This window comes from Hypanus sabinus, chromosome 5 (assembly GCF_030144855.1).
Source record: "Hypanus sabinus isolate sHypSab1 chromosome 5, sHypSab1.hap1, whole genome shotgun sequence".
In the NCBI taxonomy this organism is placed as follows: domain Eukaryota; kingdom Metazoa; phylum Chordata; class Chondrichthyes; order Myliobatiformes; family Dasyatidae; genus Hypanus; species Hypanus sabinus.
The window spans coordinates 183,714,057-183,738,180 of record NC_082710.1 but is presented as its reverse complement, the minus strand read 5'-3'; the positions used below and the strand labels follow the sequence as shown (position 1 = coordinate 183,738,180).

The 24,124-nt window shown below is 51.6% G+C and overlaps 2 protein-coding genes across 2 annotated transcripts in view; one reads left to right on the top strand and one right to left on the bottom strand.

Annotated features, from left to right (window-relative positions):
• The window catches only part of LOC132393849 (olfactomedin-like protein 2A), a 60,305-nt gene extending 40,807 nt beyond the window's left edge, over nt 1-19,498 (bottom strand). Inside the window, exons 1-2 of the mRNA XM_059969247.1 lie at nt 19,174-19,498; nt 7,894-8,124 (exon numbers count right to left, since the gene is read on the bottom strand). Coding sequence (XP_059825230.1) covers nt 7,894-8,124; nt 19,174-19,236 — 294 coding nt within the window. The 5' untranslated portion in view covers nt 19,237-19,498. The remainder of the gene's footprint in view (nt 1-7,893; nt 8,125-19,173) is intronic.
• A 2,982-nt stretch (nt 19,499-22,480) lies between these two features.
• The window catches only part of LOC132394725 (butyrophilin subfamily 2 member A1-like), a 30,912-nt gene continuing 29,268 nt past the window's right edge, over nt 22,481-24,124 (top strand). The window contains exon 1 of the mRNA XM_059971110.1: nt 22,481-22,810. The gene's annotated coding sequence lies outside the window, so the exon portion shown is untranslated. The remainder of the gene's footprint in view (nt 22,811-24,124) is intronic.

Sequence of the window (24,124 nt, the reverse complement as noted above, 5' to 3'; positions counted from 1 at the left end):
GGAGAGTTTGAGTCACTATATTCACTGGAATTAAGAATTCAGAAGGGGAGGTCATATAGAAACATTTCATTATGAAAGAGATAGAGAAGATAGAGACAGGAAAGTTATTTCCACTGGTAAGTCAGAATCAGGTTTGTTACCATTGGCATGTGACGTGAGATTTGTTAACTTAGCAGCAGCAGTTCAATGCAATACGTAATCTAGCAGAAAAAATAAATACATTGTGTCTATTGAATAGATTTTTTAAAAACATGCAAAAACAGGAATACTGTATATTAAAAAAAATGAGGTAGTGTCCAAAGATTCAATGTCCATTTAGGGGAAGAAGCTGTTCCTGAATCGCTGAGTGTGTGCCGTCAGGCTTCTGTACCTCCTACTTGATCGTAACAGTGAGAAAAGGGCATGCCCTGGGTGCTGGAGGTCCTTAATAATGGACGCTGCCTTTCTGAGACACTGCTCCCTAAAGATATCCTGCGTACTTTGTAGGCTAGTACCCAAGATGGAGCTGACTAGAATTACCACCTTCTGCAGCCTCTTTCGGTCCTGTACAATAGCCCCTCCATACCAGACAGTGATGCAGCCTGCCAGAATGCTCTCTGCACTACAACTATAGAAGTTTTTGAGTGTATTGGTTGACATGCCAAATCTCTTCAAACCCCTAATAAAGTATAGCCACTGTCTTGCCTTCTTCGTAACTACATCGATATGTTGGGACCAGGTTAGATCCTTAGAGATCTTGACACCCAGGAACTTGAAGCTGCTCACTCTGTCCATTTCTGATCCCTCTATGAGGATTGGTAAGTGTTCTTTCATCTTACCCTACCTGAAATCCACAATCAGCCTCTTTCGTCTTACTGACGTTGAGTGCCAGGTTGTTGCTGTGGCACCACTCCACTAGTTGGCATATCTCACTCCTCTATGCCCTGTCATCACCACCTGAGATTCTACCAACAATAGTTGCATTGTCAGCAAATTTATAGATGGTATTTGAGCTATGCCTGGACGAGAACAATAGTGGATACGATAGTGTCTTTTATAGATAGATTCATGGAGCTTAGGAAAATAGAGGGCAATGCACTAGGGTAATTCTAGGCAGTTTCTAGAGTAGGTTACACGGTTGGCACAACGTTGTGGGCCGAAGGGCCTGTAATGCATTGCATATTTCTATGTTCAATGTTCTAGAACAAGGGGACACAACCTCAAGATTCAAGGAATAAATTTAGGATGGAGATGAAGAGAAACTGCTTTTCCAAGAGAGGTGTGAGCTGCGGAATTCTCGGCCGGACGAAGCAGTAGAGGCACCTCATGAAATTTGTTAAAGGCAGACTTAGTGGGATGAAGGATTCGGGGAAAAGGGAGGGAGGTGGAGTTGAGTCCACGGCCAGATCAGCAACGGTCTCATTAAACATCAACACCTCTGAAGATCTATCCCGAGCCCAACATATTGGAGTAATTATGAAGAAGAGATAACAGCAGCTATATTTCATTACAAGTCTGAGGGGATTTTGTACGTCGATGGGCCAGATGGCCTACTCCTGCTCCTATTTCATATGTTCTTATGTTCTTTCAGCCCTCCTGGTTTCCTTCTCCAGTGCTCGGTTGCATTTCTTATACTCCTCAAGTACCTCATTTGTTCCTTGCTGTCCACACTTCCATCTTTTACATAACCTGGGCCTCAGTATCTCTCTCAACCTGTTATCTGTCCCTTTTATTCTGACAGGAACATACAAACTCCGTACCCTCAATTTCTCTTTTGAAGACCTCCCACTTACCAAGTGCACCTTTGCCAGGAAACACCCAGTCCCAATCCACAGCTGCCAGTTCCTTTTTGATACGGGCAATGTTGTTCGCAACACCCTTCAGCCCCCTGTGCTGTGACAAAGCACTGGACCCAGTACGCCTGTGTCCAAGGCACCGGACCCAGTACGTCTGTGCCCATGGCACCGGACCCAGTACGTCTGTGCCCATGGCACCGGACCCAGTACGTCTGTGCCCATGGCACCGGACCCAGTACGTCTGCGCCCATGGCACCGGACCCAGTACGTCTGCGTCCAAGGCACCGGACCCAGTACGCCTGTGTCCAAGGCACCGGACCCAGTACGTCTGTGCCCATGGCACCGGACCCAGTACGTCTGCGCCCATGGCACCGGACCCAGTACGTCTGCGTCCAAGGCACCGGACCCAGTACGTCTGCGTCCAAGGCACCGGACCCAGTACGTCTGCGTCCATGGCACCGGACCCAGTACGTCTGCGTCCAAGGCACCGGACCCAGTACGTCTGCGTCCAAGGCACCGGACCCAGTACGTCTGCGTCCAAGGCACCGGACCCAGTACGTCTGCGTCCAAGGCACCGGACCCAGTACGTCTGCGTCCAAGGCACCGGACCCAGTACGTCTGCGTCCAAGGCACCGGACCCAGTACGTCTGCGTCCAAGGCACCGGACCCAGTACGTCTGCGTCCATGGCACCGGACCCAGTACGTCTGCGTCCAAGGCACCGGACCCAGTACGTCTGCGTCCAAGGCACCGGACCCAGTACGTCTGCGTCCAAGGCACCGGACCCAGTACGTCTGCGTCCAAGGCACCGGACCCAGTACGTCTCCGCCCAAGGCACCGGACCCAGTACGTCTGCGTCCAAGGCACCGCACCCAGTACGTCTGCGTCCATGGCACCGGACCCAGTACGTCTGCGTCCAAGGCACCGGACCCAGTACGCCTGCGTCCAAGGCACCGGACCAAGTACGCCTGCGTCCATGGCACCGGACCCAGTACGCCTGCGTCCAAGGCACCGGACCCAGTACGCCTGCGTCCAAGGCACCGGACCCAGTACGTCTGCGTCCAAGGCACCGGACCCAGTACGCCTGCGTCCAAGGCACCGGACCCAGTACGCCTGCGTCCATGGCACCGGACCCAGTACGCCTGCGTCCAAGGCACCGGACCCAGTACGCCTGCGTCCAAGGCACCGGACCCAGTACGTCTGTGCCCAAGGCACCGGACCCAGTACGCCTGCGCCCAAGGCACCGGACCCAGTACGCCTGCGTCCAAGGCACCGGACCCAGTACGCCTGCGTCCAAGGCAACGGACCCAGTACGCCTGCGCCCAAGGCACCGGACCCAGTACGTCTGCGCCCAAGGCACCGGACCCAGTACTCCTGCGCCCAAGGCACCGGACCCAGTACGTCTGCGTCCAGGGCACCGGACCCAGTACGTCTGCATCCAAGGCACCGGACCCAGTACGTCTGCGTCCAAGGCACCGGACCCAGTACTTCTGCGCCCAAGGCACCGGACCCAGTACGTCTGCGCCCAAGGCACCGGACCCAGTACGTCTGCGCCCATGGCACCGGACCCAGTACGTCTGCGTCCAAGGCACCGGACCCAGTACGTCTGCGTCCAAGGCACCGGACCCAGTACGTCTGCGTCCATGGCACCGGACCCAGTACGTCTGCGTCCAAGGCACCGGACCCAGTACGTCTGCGTCCAAGGCACCGGACCCAGTACGTCTGCGTCCAAGGCACCGGACCCAGTACGTCTGCGTCCAAGGCACCGGACCCAGTACGTCTGCGTCCATGGCACCGGACCCAGTACGTCTGCGTCCAAGGCACCGGACCCAGTACGTCTGCGTCCAAGGCACCGGACCCAGTACGTCTGTGTCCAAGGCACCGGACCCAGTACGTCTCTGCCCAAGGCACCGGACCCTGTACGTCTGCGTCCAAGGCACCGGACCCAGTACGTCTGTGTCCAAGGCACCGGACCCAGTACGTCTGCGCCCAAGGCACCGGACCCAGTACGTCTGCGTGCAAGGCACCGGACCCAGTACGCCTGCGTCCAAGGCACCGGACCCAGTACGCCTGCGTCCATGGCACCGGACCCAGTACGTCTGCGTCCATGGCACCGGACCCAGTACGTCTGCGCCCATGGCACCGGACCCAGTACGTCTGCGTCCAAGGCACCGGACCCAGTACGTCTGCGTCCAAGGCACCGGACCCAGTACGTCTGCGTCCATGGCACCGGACCCAGTACGTCTGCGTCCAAGGCACCGGACCCAGTACGTCTGCGTCCAAGGCACCGGACCCAGTACGTCTGCGTCCAAGGCACCGGACCCAGTACGTCTGCGTCCAAGGCACCGGACCCAGTACGTCTGCGTCCAAGGCACCGGACCCAGTACGTCTGCGTCCAAGGCACCGGACCCAGTACGTCTGCGTCCAAGGCACCGGACCCAGTACGTCTGCGTCCATGGCACCGGACCCAGTACGTCTGCGTCCAAGGCACCGGACCCAGTACGTCTGCGTCCAAGGCACCGGACCCAGTACGTCTGCGTCCAAGGCACCGGACCCAGTACGTCTGCGTCCAAGGCACCGGACCCAGTACGTCTGCGCCCAAGGCACCGGACCCAGTACGTCTCCGCCCAAGGCACCGGACCCAGTACGTCTGCGTCCAAGGCACCGGACCCAGTACGCCTGCGTCCAAGGCACCGGACCCAGTACGCCTGCGTCCAAGGCACCGGACCCAGTACGCCTGCGTCCAAGGCACCGGACCCAGTACGCCTGCGTCCATGGCACCGGACCCAGTACGCCTGCGTCCAAGGCACCGGACCCAGTACGCCTGCGTCCAAGGCACCGGACCCAGTACGCCTGCGTCCAAGGCACCGGACCCAGTACGCCTGCGTCCAAGGCACCGGACCCAGTACGCCTGCGTCCAAGGCAACGGACCCAGTACGTCTGAGTCCAAGGCAACGGACCCAGTACGTCTGCGCCCAAGGCACCGGACCCAGTACTTCTGCGCCCAAGGCACCGGACCCAGTACGTCTGCGCCCAAGGCACCGGACCCAGTACGTCTGCGCCCAAGGCACCGGACCCAGTACGTCTGCGCCCAAGGCACCGGACCCAGTACGACTGCGCCCAAGGCACCGGACCCAGTACGTCTGCGCCCAAGGCACCGGACCCAGTACGTCTGCGTCCAAGGCACCGGACCCAGTACGTCTGCGTCCAAGGCACCGGACCCAGTACGTCTGCGTCCAAGGCACCGGACCCAGTACGTCTGCGTCCAAGGCACCGGACCCAGTACGTCTGCGTCCATGGCACCGGACCCAGTACGTCTGCGTCCAAGGCACCGGACCCAGTACGTCTGCGCCCAAGGCACCGGACCCAGTACGTCTGCGCCCAAGGCACCGGACCCAGTACTTCTGCGCCCAAGGCACCGGACCCAGTACGTCTGCGCCCAAGGCACCGGACCCAGTACGTCTGCGTCCATGGCACCGGACCCAGTACGTCTGCGTCCATGGCACCGGACCCAGTACGTCTGCGTCCAAGGCACCGGACCCAGTACGTCTGCGTCCAAGGCACCGGACCCAGTACGTCTGCGTCCAAGGCACCGGACCCAGTACGTCTGCGTCCAAGGCACCGGACCCAGTACGTCTGCGTCCATGGCACCGGACCCAGTACGTCTGCGTCCAAGGCACCGGACCCAGTACGTCTGCGTCCAAGGCACCGGACCCAGTACGTCTCAGCCCAAGGCACCGGACCCAGTACGTCTGCGTCCAAGGCACCGGACCCAGTACGCCTGCGTCCAAGGCACCGGACCCAGTACGTCTGCGTCCAAGGCACCGGACCCAGTACGCCTGCGTCCAAGGCACCGGACCCAGTACGCCTGCGTCCAAGGCAACGGACCCAGTACGTCTGAGTCCAAGGCAACGGACCCAGTACGTCTGCGCCCAAGGCACCGGACCCAGTACTTCTGCGCCCAAGGCACCGGACCCAGTACGTCTGCGCCCAAGGCACCGGACCCAGTACGTCTGCGCCCAAGGCACCGGACCCAGTACGTCTGCGCCCAAGGCACCGGACCCAGTACGTCTGCGCCCAAGGCACCGGACCCAGTACGACTGCGCCCAAGGCACCGGACCCAGTACGTCTGCGTCCAAGGCACCGGACCCAGTACGTCTGCGTCCAAGGCACCGGACCCAGTACGTCTGCGTCCAAGGCACCGGACCCAGTACGTCTGCGTCCAAGGCACCGGACCCAGTACGTCTGCGTCCAAGGCACCGGACCCAGTACGTCTGCGTCCATGGCACCGGACCCAGTACGTCTGCGTCCAAGGCACCGGACCCAGTACGTCTGCGCCCAAGGCACCGGACCCAGTACGTCTGCGCCCAAGGCACCGGACCCAGTACTTCTGCGCCCAAGGCAACGGACCCAGTACGTCTGCGCCCAAGGCACCGGACCCAGTACGTCTGCGTCCATGGCACCGGACCCAGTACGTCTGCGTCCATGGCACCGGACCCAGTACGTCTGCGTCCAAGGCACCGGACCCAGTACGTCTGCGTCCAAGGCACCGGACCCAGTACGTCTGCGTCCAAGGCACCGGACCCAGTACGTCTGCGTCCAAGGCACCGGACCCAGTACGTCTGCGTCCATGGCACCGGACCCAGTACGTCTGCGTCCAAGGCACCGGACCCAGTACGTCTGCGTCCAAGGCACCGGACCCAGTACGTCTCAGCCCAAGGCACCGGACCCAGTACGTCTGCGTCCAAGGCACCGGACCCAGTACGCCTGCGTCCAAGGCACCGGACCCAGTACGCCTGCGTCCAAGGCACCGGACCCAGTACGCCTGCGTCCATGGCACCGGACCCAGTACGTCTGCGTCCATGGCACCGGACCCAGTACGTCTGCGCCCATGGCACCGGACCCAGTACGTCTGCGTCCAAGGCACAGGACCCAGTACGTCTGCGTCCAAGGCACCGGACCCAGTACGTCTGCGTCCATGGCACCGGACCCTGTACGTCTGCGTCCAAGGCACCGGACCCAGTACGTCTGCGTCCATGGCACCGGACCCAGTACTTCTGCGCCCAAGGCACCGGACCCAGTACGCCTGTGTCCATGGCACCGGACCCAGTACGCCTGTGTCCATGGCACCGGAGCCAGTACGCCTGTGTCCATGGCACCGGACCCAGTACGCCTGTGTCCATGGCACCGGACCCAGTACGTCTGCGTCCATGGCACCGGACCCAGTACGTCTGCGTCCATGGCACCGGACCCAGTACGTCTGTGCCCATGGCTCCGGACCCAGTACGTCTGCGTCCAAGGCACCGGACCCAGTACGTCTGCGTCCATGGCACCGGACCCAGTACGCCTGTGTCCAAGGCACCGGACCCAGTACGCCTGTGCCCAAGGCACCGGACCCAGTACGCCTGTGCCCAAGGCACCGGACCCAGTACGTCTGTGTCCATGGCACCGGACCCAGTACGTCTGTGTCCATGGCACCGGACCCAGTACGTCTGTGTCCAAGGCACCGGACCCAGTACGTCTGTGTCCAAGGCACCGGACCCAGTACGTCTGTGTCCATGGCACCGGGAGCTTCGTCAGCCAGTTATATTGCAGATTTCTGAAACTCTAGCTAGCCACACGTGGAGTCCTGCATACAGTTCTGGTCTTCCCGCTAAAAGAAGGATGTTGAGGCTTTGTAGAGAATACAGGAGAGGTTTACCAGGATGCTGCCTGGTTTAGAGGGCATGTGCTATTATGAGAGGCTGGACAAACTTGTTTTCTGCACTGGTGGAGGCTGAGGGGAGATCTGATAGTTTTATAATATTATGAGAGGGATAGGTAGAGTAGACAGACGGAGTATTTTTCTCCAGGGTAGAAATGTCTGGTACCAGAGGGCAAGGTGAGGAGGTAGTTTCAAAGGAGATGTGAGGGACAAGTTTTTTTACACAGAGAGTGATGGGTGCCTGGAATGACTGCCTGGGGTGGTGATAGAGACAGATATTTTAGGGACTTGAATGTGAGGAAAATGGAAGGATGTGGACATTGTGCAGGCAGAAGGGATTCCTTCTGGCCATTTAGCTTAATTGGATCAGCACAACATTGTGGGCCGAATGGTCGGTTTCTGTGCCGTATACTTACTGAGACCAGGTCCAGCGTTGGTGCCGGGGGCCTGGCTTTCCGCTGCTCGCCCACCGTCCCGCTTGGCTCAATGCTGCAGATGCACTTGCACTTCGACCCTTGACTGAGCGCCTCCCGAGCGCGGGAACTCCCGACCCGGTCACCACTCGGCTTCACCGTGGCAATGTGCGGCGTGACGGGGCACTGACCGAGGCAGACAGGCTCCTCTAGCCCCCTGGGCTCAGCACCAACCTTGATAGGGCAAACGGAAAATGACAGCAGTCAACCCAGCCATTCAGCCCATCTAGTCCGTGTTGTTTTACAGTCAACACAGCCTGTTCATCTACCGCTCTACGTTCAAGTATGTGGAGGTCCACCCCACTCCCACATGCTAGAACCGCAGATGAACAGGACCCCCCATATTAGAGCCATAAAACATGGGAGTAGAGTTCAGCAATTCAGCCCATTGAGTCTGGTCTGATTTATGATCCCTATCAACCCTTGCAACTTCCGACACCCTCAGTAATCAAGAACCCATCAAACTCTGCTTTAAATACGCCCAATCACTTGATCTCCACAGCCATCTGAGGCAATGAATTCCACAGATTCACCACCCTCTGGCTAAAGAATTCCTCCTCACCTCTGTTCTAAAGAGATGTCCTTCTGTTCTGAGGGTGAGTGCTCTGGTCCTAGACTCTCCCACTATAGGAAACATCCTCTCCACATCCACTCTATCTGTGTCCTCTGGTCCTAGACTCTCCCACTATAGGAAACATCCTCTCCACATCCACTCTATCTGAGTCCTCTGGTCCTAGACTCCCCCACTATAGGAAACATCCTCTCCACATCCACTCTATCTGTGTCCTCTGGTCCTAGAATCCCCCACTATAGGAAACATCCTCTCCACGTCCTCTCTATCTTATTCCTCTGGTCCTAGACTCTCCCACTATAGGAAACATCCTCTCCACATCCACTCTATCTGTGTCCTCTGGTCCCAGACTCCCCCACTATAGGAAACATCCTCTCCACATCCACTCTACCTGTGTCCTCTGGTCCTAGACTCCCCCACTATAGGAAACATCCTCTCCACGTCCTCTCTATCTGTGTCCTCTGGTCCCAGACTCCCCCACTATAGGAAACATCCTCTCCACATCCACTCTGTCTGTGTCCTCTGGTCCTAGACTCCCCCACTATAGGAAACATCCTCTCCACATCCTCTCTATCTGTATCCTCTGGTCCTAGACTCCCCCACTATAGGAAACATCCTCTCCACATCCACTCTGTCTGTGTCCTCTGGTCCTAGACTCTCCACTACAGGAAACGTCCTGTCTACACCTACTCTGTCTGTGTCCTCTGGTCCTAGACTCTCCCACTATAGGAAACATCCTCTCCACATCCACTCTATCTCTGTCCTCTGGTCCCAGACTCCCCCACTATAGGAAACATCCTCTCCACATCCACTCTATCTGTGTCCTCTGGTCCTAGACTCCCCCACTATAGGAAACATCCTCTCCACATCCACTCTATCTAAGCTATTCAATATTCGCCAGGTTTCAGTGAGATCCCTCCTACTCAGCCTTCTGAATATTTATATTTATTATAATGAAGTGCTGAATTAAGTTAATGACACCCAACGGAGGGGAGGAGAGTAGGCTGATATTGAGTGTTGTATTACAGGGAAGGGAGGATGGTAGGGTGATATTGAGTGTGGTGTTACATGGAGGGGAGGACGGTAGGGTGATATTGAGTGTGGTGTTACATGGAGGGGAGGACGGTAGGGTGATATTGAGTGTTGTATTACAGGGAAGGGAGGATGGTAGGGTGATATTGAGTGTGGTGTTACATGGAGGGGAGGACGGTAGGGTGATATTGAGTGTGGTGTTACATGGAGGGGAGGATGGTAGGGTGATATTGAGTGTGGTGTTACATGGAGGGGAGGACGGTAGGGTGATATTGAGTGTTGTGTTACAGGGAAGGGAGGATGGTAGGGTGATATTGAGTGTGGTGTTACATGGAGGGGAGGACGGTAGGGTGATATTGAGTGTGGTGTTACATGGAGGGGAGGACGGTAGGGTGATATTGAGTGTTGTATTACAGGGAAGGGAGGACGGTAGGGTGATATTGAGTGTGGTGTTACATGGAGGGGAGGAGAGTAGGCTGATATTGAGTGTTGTATTACAGGGAAGGGAGGATGGTAGGGTGATATTGAGTGTGGTGTTACATGGAGGGGAGGATGGTAGGGTGATATTGAGTGTGGTGTTACATGGAGGGGAGGACGGTAGGGTGATATTGAGTGTTGTGTTACATGGAGGGGAGGACGGTAGGGTGATATTGAGTGTTGTATTACAGGGAAGGGAGGATGGTAGGGTGATATTGAGTGTGGTGTTACATGGAGGGGAGGATGGTAGGGTGATATTGAGTGTTGTGTTACATGGAGGGGAGGACGGGTGATATTGAGTGTTGTGTTACATGGAGGGGAGGACGGTAGGGTGATATTGAGTGTGGTGTTACATGGAGGGGAGGATGGTAGGGTGATATTGAGTGTGGTGTTACATGGAGGGGAGGACGGTAGGGTGATATTGAGTGTGGTGTTACATGGAGGGGAGGACGGTAGGGTGATATTGAGTGTGGTGTTACATGGAGGGGAGGACGGTAGGGTGATATTGAGTGTGGTGTTACATGGAGGAGAGGACGGTAGGGTGATATTGAGTGTGGTGTTACATGGAGGGGAGGACGGTAGGGTGATATTGAGTGTGGTGTTACATGGAGGGGAGGACGGTAGGGTGATATTGAGTGTGGTGTTACATGGAGGGGAGGACGGTAGGGTGATATTGAGTGTGGTGTTACATGGAGGGGAGGACGGTAGGGTGATATTGAGTGTGGTGTTACATGGAGGGGAGGACGGTAGGGTGATATTGAGTGTGTTGTTACATGGAGGGGAGGACGGTAGGGTGATATTGAGTGTGGTGTTACATGGAGGGGAGGACGGTAGGGTGATATTGAGTGTGGTGTTACATGGAGGGGAGGACGGTAGGGTGATATTGAGTGTTCTGTTACATGGAGGGGAGGACGGTAGGGTGATATTGAGTGTGGTGTTACATGGAGGGGAGGACGGTAGGGTGATATTGAGTGTGGTGTTACATGGAGGGGAGGACGGTAGGGTGATATTGAGTGTGGTGTTACATGGAGGGGAGGACGGTAGGGTGATATTGAGTGTGGTGTTACATGGAGGGGAGGACGGTAGGGTGATATTGAGTGTGGTGTTACATGGAGGGGAGGACGGTAGGGTGATATTGAGTGTGGTGTTACATGGAGGGGAGGACGGTAGGGTGATATTGAGTGTTGTGTTACATGGAGGGGAGGACGGTAGGGTGATATTGAGTGTGGTGTTACATGGAGGGGAGGACGGTAGGGTGATATTGAGTGTGGTGTTACATGGAGGGGAGGACGGTAGGGTGATATTGAGTGTTGTGTTACATGGAGGGGAGGACGGTAGGGTGATATTGAGTGTTGTGTTACATGGAGGGGAGGACGGTAGGGTGATATTGAGTGTGGTGTTACATGGAGGGGAGGACGGTAGGGTGATATTGAGTGTGGTGTTACATGGAGGGGAGGACGGTAGGGTGATATTGAGTGTGGTGTTACATGGAGGGGAGGACGGTAGGGTGATATTGAGTGTGGTGTTACATGGAGGGGAGGACGGTAGGGTGATATTGAGTGTGGTGTTACATGGAGGGGAGGACGGTAGGGTGATATTGAGTGTGGTGTTACATGGAGGGGAGGACGGTAGGGTGATATTGAGTGTGGTGTTACATGGAGGGGAGGACGGTAGGGTGATATTGAGTGTGGTGTTACATGGAGGGGAGGACGGTAGGGTGATATTGAGTGTGGTGTTACATGGAGGGGTGGATGGTAGGGTGATATTGAGTGTGGTGTTACATGGAGGGGAGGACGGTAGGGTGATATTGAGTGTGGTGTTACATGGAGGGGAGGACGGTAGGGTGATATTGAGTGTGGTGTTACATGGAGGGGAGGACGGTAGGGTGATATTGAGTGTTCTGTTACATGGAGGGGAGGATGGTAGGGTGATATTGAGTGTGGTGTTACATGGAGGGGAGGACGGTAGGGTGATATTGAGTGTGGTGTTACATGGAGGGGAGGACGGTAGGGTGATATTGAGTGTGGTGTTACATGGAGGGGAGGACGGTAGGGTGATATTGAGTGTGGTGTTACATGGAGGGGAGGACGGTAGGGTGATATTGAGTGTGGTGTTACATGGAGGGGAGGACGGTAGGGTGATATTGAGTGTGGTGTTACATGGAGGGGAGGACGGTAGGGTGATATTGAGTGTTGTGTTACATGGAGGGGAGGACGGTAGGGTGATATTGAGTGTGGTGTTACATGGAGGGGAGGACGGTAGGGTGATATTGAGTGTGGTGTTACATGGAGGGGAGGACGGTAGGGTGATATTGAGTGTTGTGTTACATGGAGGGGAGGACGGTAGGGTGATATTGAGTGTTGTGTTACATGGAGGGGAGGATGGTAGGGTGATATTGAGTGTGGTGTTACATGGAGGGGAGGACGGTAGGGTGATATTGAGTGTGGTGTTACATGGAGGGGAGGACGGTAGGGTGATATTGAGTGTGGTGTTACATGGAGGGGAGGACGGTAGGGTGATATTGAGTGTGGTGTTACATGGAGGGGAGGACGGTAGGGTGATATTGAGTGTGGTGTTACATGGAGGGGAGGACGGTAGGGTGATATTGAGTGTTGTGTTACATGGAGGGGAGGACGGTAGGGTGATATTGAGTGTTGTGTTACATGGAGGGGAGGACGGTAGGGTGATATTGAGTGTGGTGTTACATGGAGGGGAGGACGGTAGGGTGATATTGAGTGTGGTGTTACATGGAGGGGAGGACGGTAGGGTGATGAGGAACGTGAAGTGTGTCTTCTGATCTTTGAATGGACTTGCCCAACTCCTGCTGTGACGTCAGCGCCTCTCTCTCCTGAACTACCTCACCAACTTCCCCTTACAAGCCACCGACTGACTCATGGGAGCAAACAAACTCTACCAGTGTACTAGAAAATTGGAGGGATATTTTCATTCTAAAGACAGTCCAGTCTGGCGATTTTTGAAGGGGAGTTTTGAAATGGAAGAGGAGGATGCTATGGCTACGCCTACGGACAATTTTGATAAGGTTAATGATGAAGAATTACAATCTTCTGAGTCATTTCACTGCTCTAGTGCAACAATGGACACAAAAAAGTCCGTCTTTACAATAAAAGCTACTTATCAATGGAGTTTACACGGACTGGTGATCCACATTGTCCTGTTCTGTTGTGCCTGGTCTGTGGCAAACAACTTACAAATGCAGCTCGGGCTCCAGCAAACTGAAAAGACACTTAACTACAAATCACAGCCATATGACTCAGAAAAATGCTGATTATTTTAAGCAGCTGTTGGAATATGAAAACAGAGTAAAGATTTTGTTAATAAAGTCACAGCCAGTAAAAATATCCAGGAAATTATTTATTTAGCAACAGAACTTAATACCAAGAAAAGGAAAAGTCACACAGTTGGTGAGAACCTATAAGTTATAGTGACTAAAATACTAGGCCAAGCTGCAGTATGAGAAATTGAAAAGGTTTCACTCTGTAACAGTACGATGGGTCGACGTATTGATGACATGTTACATGAAGCTGAAGAGGGTTTGTGTGATAAACTGACAAGCTTCTTTATCTACGTTGATGAGTCAATAGATTTCACCAATAAAGTCACTCCTAACACCATACGTCAGCAAGTTGCTTTGCTATGTCTCCCCTCTCACTGTGAAACCCTGAATCCTCTTTTTTCCTTATGAGAGGGAGAGAGGGGGAGGGGGAGGGGGAGGGGGAGGGGAGGGGAGGGGGAGGGGGGGAGGGGGAGGGGGAGAGGGGGAGGGGGAGGGGGAGGGGGAGGGGGAGGGGGAGGGGGAGGGGGGGAGGGGGAGGGAGAGGGGGAGGGAGAGGGAGAGGGAGAGGGAGAGGGAGAGGGAGAGGGAGAGGGAGAGGGAGAGGGAGAGGGAGAGGGAGAGGGAGAGGGAGAGGGAGAGGGAGAGGGAGAGCCTGTGTTATGTCGAATTACATGGTGAAAGAGTAGTCTTTGGAGTACTACGTCTGTGTCTTTATTGATGCTTTGCTGCACCCTTGAGTGCTCGGTGGGGGGGTGCTGATGTTTTGCTGCTGGTGAGGGGGGGGGTCGATGCTTCGCTGCTGCTTATGCGTGGGAGGGGGAACTGGGGGGATTGGGATTCTAATGTTTAACTGTCATTCACTCTTTGGGGCACTTCTCTGTTTTCGTGGATGTATAAAAGAATTTCAGGATGTATATTGTATACATTTCTCTGACATTAAATGTACCTATTGAAACCTATTATAACATTTGTAACATTTGTAAATGATGATGAAATTCAAGAATATTTTTTTCTGTTGCAAACAGCTGCCTGAAACAAGCAAAGGCCAAGATATATCTACTGTTTTGTTTCATATCTGGAAACAAAAGGTCAGTCTTGGAGGAACTGTGTTGGCATCTGTGCTGAGGTGCCCCATCAATGATTGGCTACATGAGAAGTTTCATTTCTCTTGTAAAATAAAACAGAAAATCCTGACATTGTCACAACACACTGTTTTCTTCACAGAGGGGTGCTGATGTCAAAAAACTCTTGGAGATGAAATGAGAAAAGTTCTGGATGATTCTACAAAAATCGTTAAACTTATTAAACAAAGACTTGAGAATGTTTAAAAGACTGTGTGAAAACCTAAACAAAGAGCAGACCAATCTCTTGCTACATACAGAAATCCGGTGGCTTAGCGGAGGAAGAGTTCTCAACAGGGTATTTGAGCTGAACGGTGAATTGCAGGAGGACTATCGAGAAAATAGTAGGACAGATTTTGCTGAATGCTTTGAAGATGAAGAATGGCTGCAGAAACTAGTCTACTTCAGACATTTTTCATCATACGAACAAGTCTCTGCAAGGCCCTGGAGAAAATGTTTTGAGTTCAAGTTACAAAATTCTTGGATTTGAAACAAAAGACAATCTTTGGAAAAATCATGTTGCAAAAGGAAATCCTGAAATGTTTCCACTGCTGCACGGGCTTGAGAGTGAGGAGGGATACCAAGAAGTCTGGAGTCTTATTGAAAACCACCTGGAATAACTGAAGAACAAAATTAAACAGTGCTTTTCCTCCCTTTCAACACAAGTGTATGACTGGGTGAAGGACCCTTTCTCTGAATCTTCGGCTCAGCCTGAGAACTTTGAGAGAAGAGGAAGAACTTTGGGAGCTGATCATGCACTCAGGATGGGATTTGCCCCTGGACAAATTTCCGGATTTCTGTGAAAGAAGAGTATCCTGCCATTCATGGGAAAGCAATGAATATTTTGCTGCAGTTTTCAACTTCTAACATGTGTGAGCAAGCTTTTTTTGTTTAACAAGCATCAAGAACAAGGATAGAGATGGTCTGATTTCAGTTGAAGCGGAAATCCGTGTGTGCTTATCTCAAGTTCAACTCAGAATTGAGTAGTTGTGCAGCAAAAACAAGCACAGTTTTCACATGCTGGGCCTATATTTGAGCCATGTCATTTAGTAAGAAAACGTTTTTTCAAAGTTTTGTATAAGATTGTGCCTTAGGCTATATTTTTATTCCTATTGCTTTGGCTTATGGTTTTTAGTAACTTTACTATTCAACATTATTAATAGATTTTCATGTTGTAAATAGTATTAATTAATATCAACTTAACCTTTATTTAAATTAAATCTACCGAGCCACCCTCTAGAAAACTTAAATCCCATTTCAGCTTAAACCAGTTAGTTAACAGAAATTTGTCTTTTGAGTTTTTTAAATTTATGAAAGGGAAAGAAAGATTAATTTCAAGGAAGGTAAGCTAAGTTTAACTGTTCATTTTCTTTTCAAGAAAGGTTGGCTAAAAATTCGTCCTCTACTCAAAAAAGTATTGACAATTATTTTTGAATTATTGTATCTACAACTTGCTGATCACTGTAATGTACCGTGAGCTGTAGATACAATCTTTTATACACAGAGGTTCCCTGTCGCAGATGGCTATGGAAGCCAAGTCACTGAGTATATTTAAAGCGGAGGTTGATAGATTCTTGATGAGTCAGGATATCAAAGGTTATGGGGAGAAGGCGGGAGAATGGGGCTGAGCGGGATAATAAGTCAGCCATGATAGAGTAGGGAAGCAGACGCAATGGGCCAAATGAACTAATTCTGGTCTTGTGATTGATGCTCAGACTCCATGTGTCAGCCTGTGTAAGTGACAGTACCTGGAGTGGGAATCAACCACATTGTTGGGAGGGGAGAGTACCGGTCCCCACCCCTCCTGAGCTGAACCGGCAGTCATGGCTCCCGGACAATACTGCACACTTGCCGTCTGTGCGCGTGCCGCACATTGGGAGCTTTCCTAACTCCAGGCCAACTCTCAAAGTAATAACCACTTATTTCCACAATACTTGGGCACAGGGAATGGTCAAAGGAGGAGGCTATTTGGCCTGTTGAATATCTGCCAACCCATAGTGAAGCAACCCCCAACCAGGATACTCCATTTCAGCTTTATAAAACTCTTATTAGGCCGCACCTGGAGTATCGCATAGGGTTCTGGTGGCCCCATTGTAGGAACGGGGCTTTGGAGAGGGTGCACAAGAGGTTTACCAGGATGCTGCCTGGTTCAGAGGGCATGTGCTCAACTTGGAGCGGCGGAGGCTGAGGGGAGATCTGGTAGAGATTTATACGATTATGAGTGGCACAGATAGAGATAGGGTAGAAACATAGAAAACCTACAGCACAATACAGGCCCTTCAGCCCGAACATGTCCTTACCTTAGAAATTACCAAGGGTAACCCACAGCCCTCTATTTTTCTGAGCTCCATGTACCTGTCCAGGAGCCTTGAAAGACCCTATTGTTTCCGCCTTCACCACCATTGCCGGCTGCCCATTCCACGCACTCACCACTCTCTGAGTAAAAAACTTACCCTTGACATCTCCTCTGTACCTGTTTCCAAGCACCTTAAAACTGTGCCCTCTCATGCTAGCCATTTCAGCCCTGGGAAAAAGCCTTTGACTATCCACACAATCAATGCCTCTCAATATCTTGTACACCTCTATCAGGTCACCTCTCATCCTCCGTCGCTCCGAGGAGAAAAGGTCAAATTCACTCAACCTATTCTCATAAAGCATGCTCCCCAATCCAACCAAAATCTTTGTAAATCTCCTCTGCACCCTTTCTAAAGTTTCCACATCCTTCCTGTAGTGAGGTGACCAGAACTGAGCACAGTGTTCCAAGTGGGGTCTAACTAGAGTCCTATATAACTGCAACATTACCTCTCAGCTCCTAAACTCAAACCCACAATTGATGAAGTCCAATGCACTGTGTGCTTTCTTAACCACAGAGTCAACCTGCACAACAGCTTTGAGTGTCCTATGGACTTGGGCCCCAAGATCCCTCTGATCCTCCCCACTGCCAAGAGTCTTACCATTAATACTAAATTCTGCCATCATATTTGACCTACCAAAATGAACCACCTCACACTTATCTGGATTAAACTCCATCTGCCACTTCTCAGCCCAGTTTTGCATCCTATCAATGTCCCGCTATAAACTCTGACAGCCCTCCACACTATCCACAACACCTCCAACCTTTGTGTCATCAGCAAATTTATTACCCCATTCCTCCACTTCCTCATCCAGGTGATTTATAAAAATCACAAAGAGTAGGGGTCCCAGAGCAGATTCCTGAGGCAGACCACTGGTCACCAACCTCCATGCAAAATATGACCCGTCTACAACCACTCTTTGCCTTCTGTGGGCAAACCAGGTCTGGATCCACAAAACAATGTCCCCTTGAATCCCATGCCTCCTTACTTTCTCAATAAACCTTGTATGGGGCACTTTATCAAATGCCTTGCTGAAATCCATATACACTACATCTACTGCTCTACCTTCATCAATGTCTTTAATCACATCCACAGAAAATTCAATCAGGCTCATAAGGCACGAGTTGCCTTTGACAAAGCCATGCTGACTACTCCTAATCATATTATGCCTCTCCAAATGTTCATAAATCCTGCCTCTCAGGATCTTTTCCATCAACTTACCAACCACCGAGTTAAGACTCACTGGTCTATAATTTCCTGGGCTATCTCTACTCCCTTTCTTAAATAAGGGAACGACATCTGCAACCCTCCAATCCTCCGGAACCTCTCCTGTCCCCATTGATGATGCAAAGATCATCACCAGAGGCTCAGCAATCTCCTCCCTCGCTTCCAGTACATCTCGTCCGGTCCCGGTGACCTATCCAACTTGATGCTTTCCAAAATCTCCAGCACATCCTCTTTCTTAGTATCTACATGCTCAAGCTTTTCAGTCTGCTGTAAGTCATCACTACAATCGCCAAGATCCTTTTCAATAGTGAATACTGAAGCAAAGTATTCATTAAGTACCTCTGCTATTTCCTACGGTTCCATGCACACTTTCCCACTGTCACATTTGATAAGTTCTATTCTTTCGCGTCTTATCCTCTCAATCTTCACATACTTATAGAATGCCTCAGGGTTTTCCTTAATCCTGTTTGCCAAGGCCTTCTCATGGCCCCTTCTGGCTCTCCTAATTTCTTTCTTAAGTTCCATCCTACTAGCCTTATAATCTTCTAGATCTCTGTCATTACCTAGAAATATTTAATACCAGAAGGGTGATTTCAAAGGAGATGTGAGGGGCAAGTTTTTGTTTTACACAGAGAGTGATGGATGCCCAGAATGCCCTGCCTGGGGTGGTGACAGGACATGGACATTGTGTAGGCAGAAGGGATTAGTTTATTGGTCATTTGATACTAAATTGGATCAGCACAACATTGTCCCTGTGCTGTCCGTTCCATGTGTTCCCTTTTTCTCCGCAGCCCTGCCGTTCGTTCGGACAGTTCTAGACCATCTGGAACCTTCTGCCGCAACGTTACTCGCCAACCCGCTCCTCCATGGACGAGGAGGGGCTTCTTTGGCCAGAGGGTGGTGAATCATCCCCACAGACGGATTTATTCAAAGCGGAGGGTGAAGGCTTCTTAATTATTCGAGGCATCAAAGGTTACAGGGAGAAGGCAGGAGAACTGAGTGAGATTGATAATAAATTAGCCATGATGAATGACAGAGTTGACATGATGGGCCGAATGGCTAACTCGGCTCCTACGTCCACCCCACCCTGCTAACTCGCCCGGGACAACGCCGGTTTAACCCTGGAGCGGCGGGCTGATTCCTTACCTGGGCGAGGCGAGTGAGAAACGACAAGATGAGCAGACGGGAGACGCAGCGCGCAGCCGGCATTCTGGACAGTCTGGTCCTCAGCGCCCGGGACAGCCGAGTCCGGAAGCGGGTCCATCGGCAGAGGGGGACTCCATCCTGAGGTGCCTCCGCCCCGGCTGAGGTGTGCGTCTGGACTCAGTCGGGACCGCGCATCGGTCCCGCACACCTGGAGAATTCCAACAGGACCCTCTCCCTCCGGGAATCTACTCCTCCTCCTTCTCCCTCAGCGCGCTCGACCCCGGCGCCCGGCGTCGGCACCTCCGATAGCATTGACCATTTACACCGGGCCAGTGACGCCCCCTGGCCGCGGTCATCGAATACCACAGCGCGGAATCCGTTTAATCCGCGCCGGGCTGCGAGTCTGCCTCGTCCAGCATCTGGACCCTTCCATCCAAACCGCTCTTGAATGTTGACATTGATCCCAATTCTTCACCCTCAACCCATGACCTCTAGTGTCGTCTCAGTGGAATCAGAATCAGGTTTATTATCACCGGCATGTGTCGTGAAATTTGTTCACTTAGCGGCAGCAGTTCAATGCAGGACATAATCTAGAAGAAAAAAATAATGATAATAATAATAAATTAGTAAACAGTATAGATTAAAAATCGTGCAAAAAACAGAAATAATATATATTTAAAAAGTGAGGTAGTGTTCACGGGTTCAATGTCCATTCAGAAATCGGGTGGCAGAGGGGAAGAAGCTGTTCCTGAATCACTGAGTGTGTGCCTTCAGGCTTCTGTACCTCCTCCCTGATGGTAACAGCGAGATAAGGGCAAAAAGCCTGCTTGCATTTACCCTATCTATAATCCTCATAACTTTGTATATCTCTGTTAAATCACCCCTCAATCCCCTACACTCAGGGGAATAAAGTCCTAACCTTTCCCTATAACATAGGTTCTCAAGTCCGGGTAACATCCTTGTAAATTTTCTTTTCAAACTTTCAAACCTATTGAAATCTTTCCTGTAGGTAAGCTACCGGAACTGCCCACCATACTCCCGATTAGGGCACAACTACATCTTAGACAAGTTCAACATAACATCCCATCTCCTGTACTCAGTGTTTTGATTTATGAAGGCCAACGTGCCAAAGGCCTTCCTGATTATGTTATCTACAATTATGGATACCTAGTTCCAGATTCCTCTGCTCTATCCCTCAGAGTTCTACCTAGGTGTTTCAATTGCGTTAAGTTCCAGCTTCGAGCTTCGGCAGTCTTCCTTAGTGTGCACTACGCCCCCCAGTCTTGGTTCCTTTAGGGTTAGGGTTCTACCTAGGTGTTTCAATTGCGTTAAGTTCCAGCTTCGGGCTTCAGCAGTCTTCCTTAGTGTGCACTACGCCCCCCAGTCTTGGTTCCTTTACTGCCCGTTACATTGCTGGAGCTTAGGGCAGCAATGAAGGTCCTCCAGCTCAGTCTGCCCCAGGTGTGGTCCAGGGCCCTCATTTTCTGCCTCTACAGTGCAGCTCCAAGTTGTCTTTGGTCTCCCACGTTTCCTCTGCCTGTCGTGATGATGGTTGCCTCTCTGAATGGAGGCCTGTTACTGGCGGAGAGCTTCAAGGATCGGTACTGGGCCAGTGGTCATCTGAATGATAATATGGTTGACTGATCAGCGAATCTGCAGATGACACCAAGATGAGGGTGTGGTGGACAGCGAGGAAGACTAGTGATGCTCACAGCGGGATCTGGACCAGCTGGAAAATGGGCAGACAGACAGGCGCAAGGTGGGAGGACAGACCAGTGTCGGTCTGGCAGGAACTGAGGGGCGTGGTAGAACAGCGGGATCTGGGAGTTACATTGCTGTTTGCTAGCACTCCAGTTAAGCTGCATGTGAACTATTGCACAGTTCTGGTGTAACAAATGATGAACAACTCTGATGGGCAGAAGGGTACAAAATCGCCTTTTAGAGAATCGCAAATCGCTACTATTTTGATGCTGTTATCAAGGAAATAAGCGAGACAAAAGGGACTCTGCTAGGGCAGTTGTTATTGGCAACTGCTCACGAAAATTAATGAGAGAAGAGACACAGCTCAGGTTGGAACGTCTCCTATTGACAAAAGGGGAGATTTACTGCTATTGTCTCTTGGAGAAGGATTGTTTATTGAGTACTGTTCTATTCATTGAAACCCCTCAGGGGGCAACCAGAGTGGGCTGGTTTGATGGGTTGCATCATCTCAACCTGATTGACACCTGAGACCCCGTGAGTGGGGATAAAAGTGAGGTCTGGGGAACACCCCTCAGACACACCAGGAGAGACGCTACGAGAACGGTGGGGGCTTGTGTGTGTGTCCACCCTTGCCTGGGTGAAGAGTCCTCCACGGAACGGTCTAGCTAAAGGAAGGAGGGGTCATACGTGAATGGCCACAACAACAATGCATCAAAATTGTAAAGGAAGGTTGGCAAGATAATAGCTATTACTGTTCGTGCTCTCTCTCTCTCTCTCTCTCTCCAACAATTGTAACACCGCGACCAACAACTACCGCAGCCTGCATGAACTGAACTGAATGGAACTTTATACTTCCATTTGACAATTCATTATCCCCTAGACAACGATAGAGCTTATTTCTTATTGAGTATTATTATACACACACTTTTAGGTTTAGTATTGATGATGTATATTATCTGTATGTTTGCATTGATATTATTTTTGTGTATTTTTACTAATAAATACTGTTAAAAATAGTATCACCAGACTCCAACGGACGCCTCTATCTTTGCTGGTAAGTGACCCAGTTACGGGGTTCGTAACACTGGTCACTGCCAATCAGCAAGGATGTGCAGGCTTTACAAAGGGAACAGAAGAGGCTGACCAGGATGCTGTCTGACTTCGTGCTAAATGGGCAGGTTGGACAAACTCGGCTGCTTTCTCTGGACTGGTGGAGGCTGAGGGAAGATCTGATAGAGATTTACTTTTTTAAAAAACCAAAATAAACTTTATTCATAATGAAAACATCTTTACAAGAATAAACTGTGCAGCGTTTATTAATTCCTAGATTCAAGGACAAAGTGTTATGTAGAGTTCAATTGCATTTAAAAATAATATAGCACTGTTGCCAAAGGTTTATAAGATTGAGAGAAGCACGGATAAAGAGCGTCTCGTAATCTTATTTCCTGGATTGAAATGTCTAATAGCATTTCAGAATCAACTTCCCTCCCCTCCGCCATCAGATATCTGAATTGATTCTACTGTTTCTTTGTATTTACTGGGAATGCCTGCAAGAATATGAATCCAGGGGGTGGTATATGCAAATACTTTGAATTTTGGTCGAGGCGGGTCCGATGGGCTCTTCGTCAGGCGGATGAACGTCCGGCGACGGAGGCAGATACTGTACTCGGGTATTTGATCGCTGCTCCTTTGCCATGTTGTGAATAAAACGAACTTGCAGGGCTGTTTCAGACCACAGGATGTAATGGCTGCTGCCCCACCAGTTTCCTTGTGATTACGTGGTTAAATCCCTTTCAGACGCCCCTCCCTTCCGCTGTACTTTGCTCGACGTTTCAAGCTGGGCAAAAGTGAAACTGATCGCCATCTTCGATTCCCGAAGCCACCCGGGGAAGTGAAGGGGGCAAGCGGCGCCGCGGTGAGGCCGGCGGTGGAGCGGGTGAGTGAGGGAAGGGGAACTCGGGGTCGCTCCGAGACACACGGCCGGGCGGCGCCACCAGCAACCGGGGGAAGCGGTCGGTCAACCCAGGGTAGGGCTCACACCGTGCGGGGATGAGCGGCCTCCCGCCGGGACCCCCGGTGGACCGTGGCCTTCGGTGTGTGGCTCTGGGGAACAGGGATCATGCCCATAAACCCCTCAAAGACGCCGTAAGAGTTGCTTGGGTGGTTACGAAGGTGTACAGCGTGTTGGCCTTCATTAGGTCAGAGTTCAAGAGCCGTGAGGTAATGTTAGACCACAGGACGTAGTAGCAGAATTAGGCCATTTGGCCCATCGAGTCTGCTCTGCCATTCCATCATGGCTGATCCTTTTTTCCCCTCCTCAGCCACACTCCACGACCTTCTCCCCATAACCTTTGATGCCGTGTCCAATCAGGAACCTGTCAAACTCTGGATTAAATATATCCAACGACATGGCCTCCACAGCTGCCTGGGGTATTAAACTCCACAAATTCACCAACTTTTGGCTAAGAAATTTTTCCCATTTGTTTTAAAAGGACGCCCCTCTGTCCTGAGGCTGTGCCCTCTATTGCAGCTTTATAAAACCCTGGTTAGACCACACCTGGAATATCGTGTTCAGTTCTGGTCACATGTGGGAAGGATTTCAAGAGGGTGCAGAGGAGGTTAACCAGGATGCTGCCTGGATTAGAGAATAGGTTGAGCGAGGTAGGGCTTTTCTCTCTGGAGCAAAGGTGGGTCAGAGGGGTATGGAGGGCTGTAGTCGGGGTGTGGGTTGATGGGGTTAGGCAGAATAACAGTTCAGCACAGATTAGATGGGCAGAAGGGTCTTTCTGTGCTGTGACCCATTCCGTGGAGGGAAGGCCACGAGTAAAAATAAAGGAAGGCATTCCAAATCTTTGCATGGAATGTACCAAAGCGGGTACAAAGGACCCAGAGAAGACGAGGGAATGAAGTCCTGGCAAGTGAAGAGTGTGGAGACAGGATAACTGAGGTGGTGGGTTTGTAATGGATTACACACCTCGGTTACGGTAGTGGAGTGGTTAGTGTAACCCTTTACAGTGCCAGAGAATGACTCACTGACACTTTACATGGCGGGGATGTAATGCTGAGACTTTATAAGGTATTGGTCAGTATTATGGGCAGTTTTCAGCCCCTTATCGGTACTGGCATTGGAGAGGGTCCAGAGAAGGTTTGCGAGAATGATCCTGGGAACAAAAGGGTTAACCTATGAAGAGTGTTTAATGGCTCTGTGCCTGTACTCACTGAATTTTAGAAGAATGAGGCGAGATCTCAT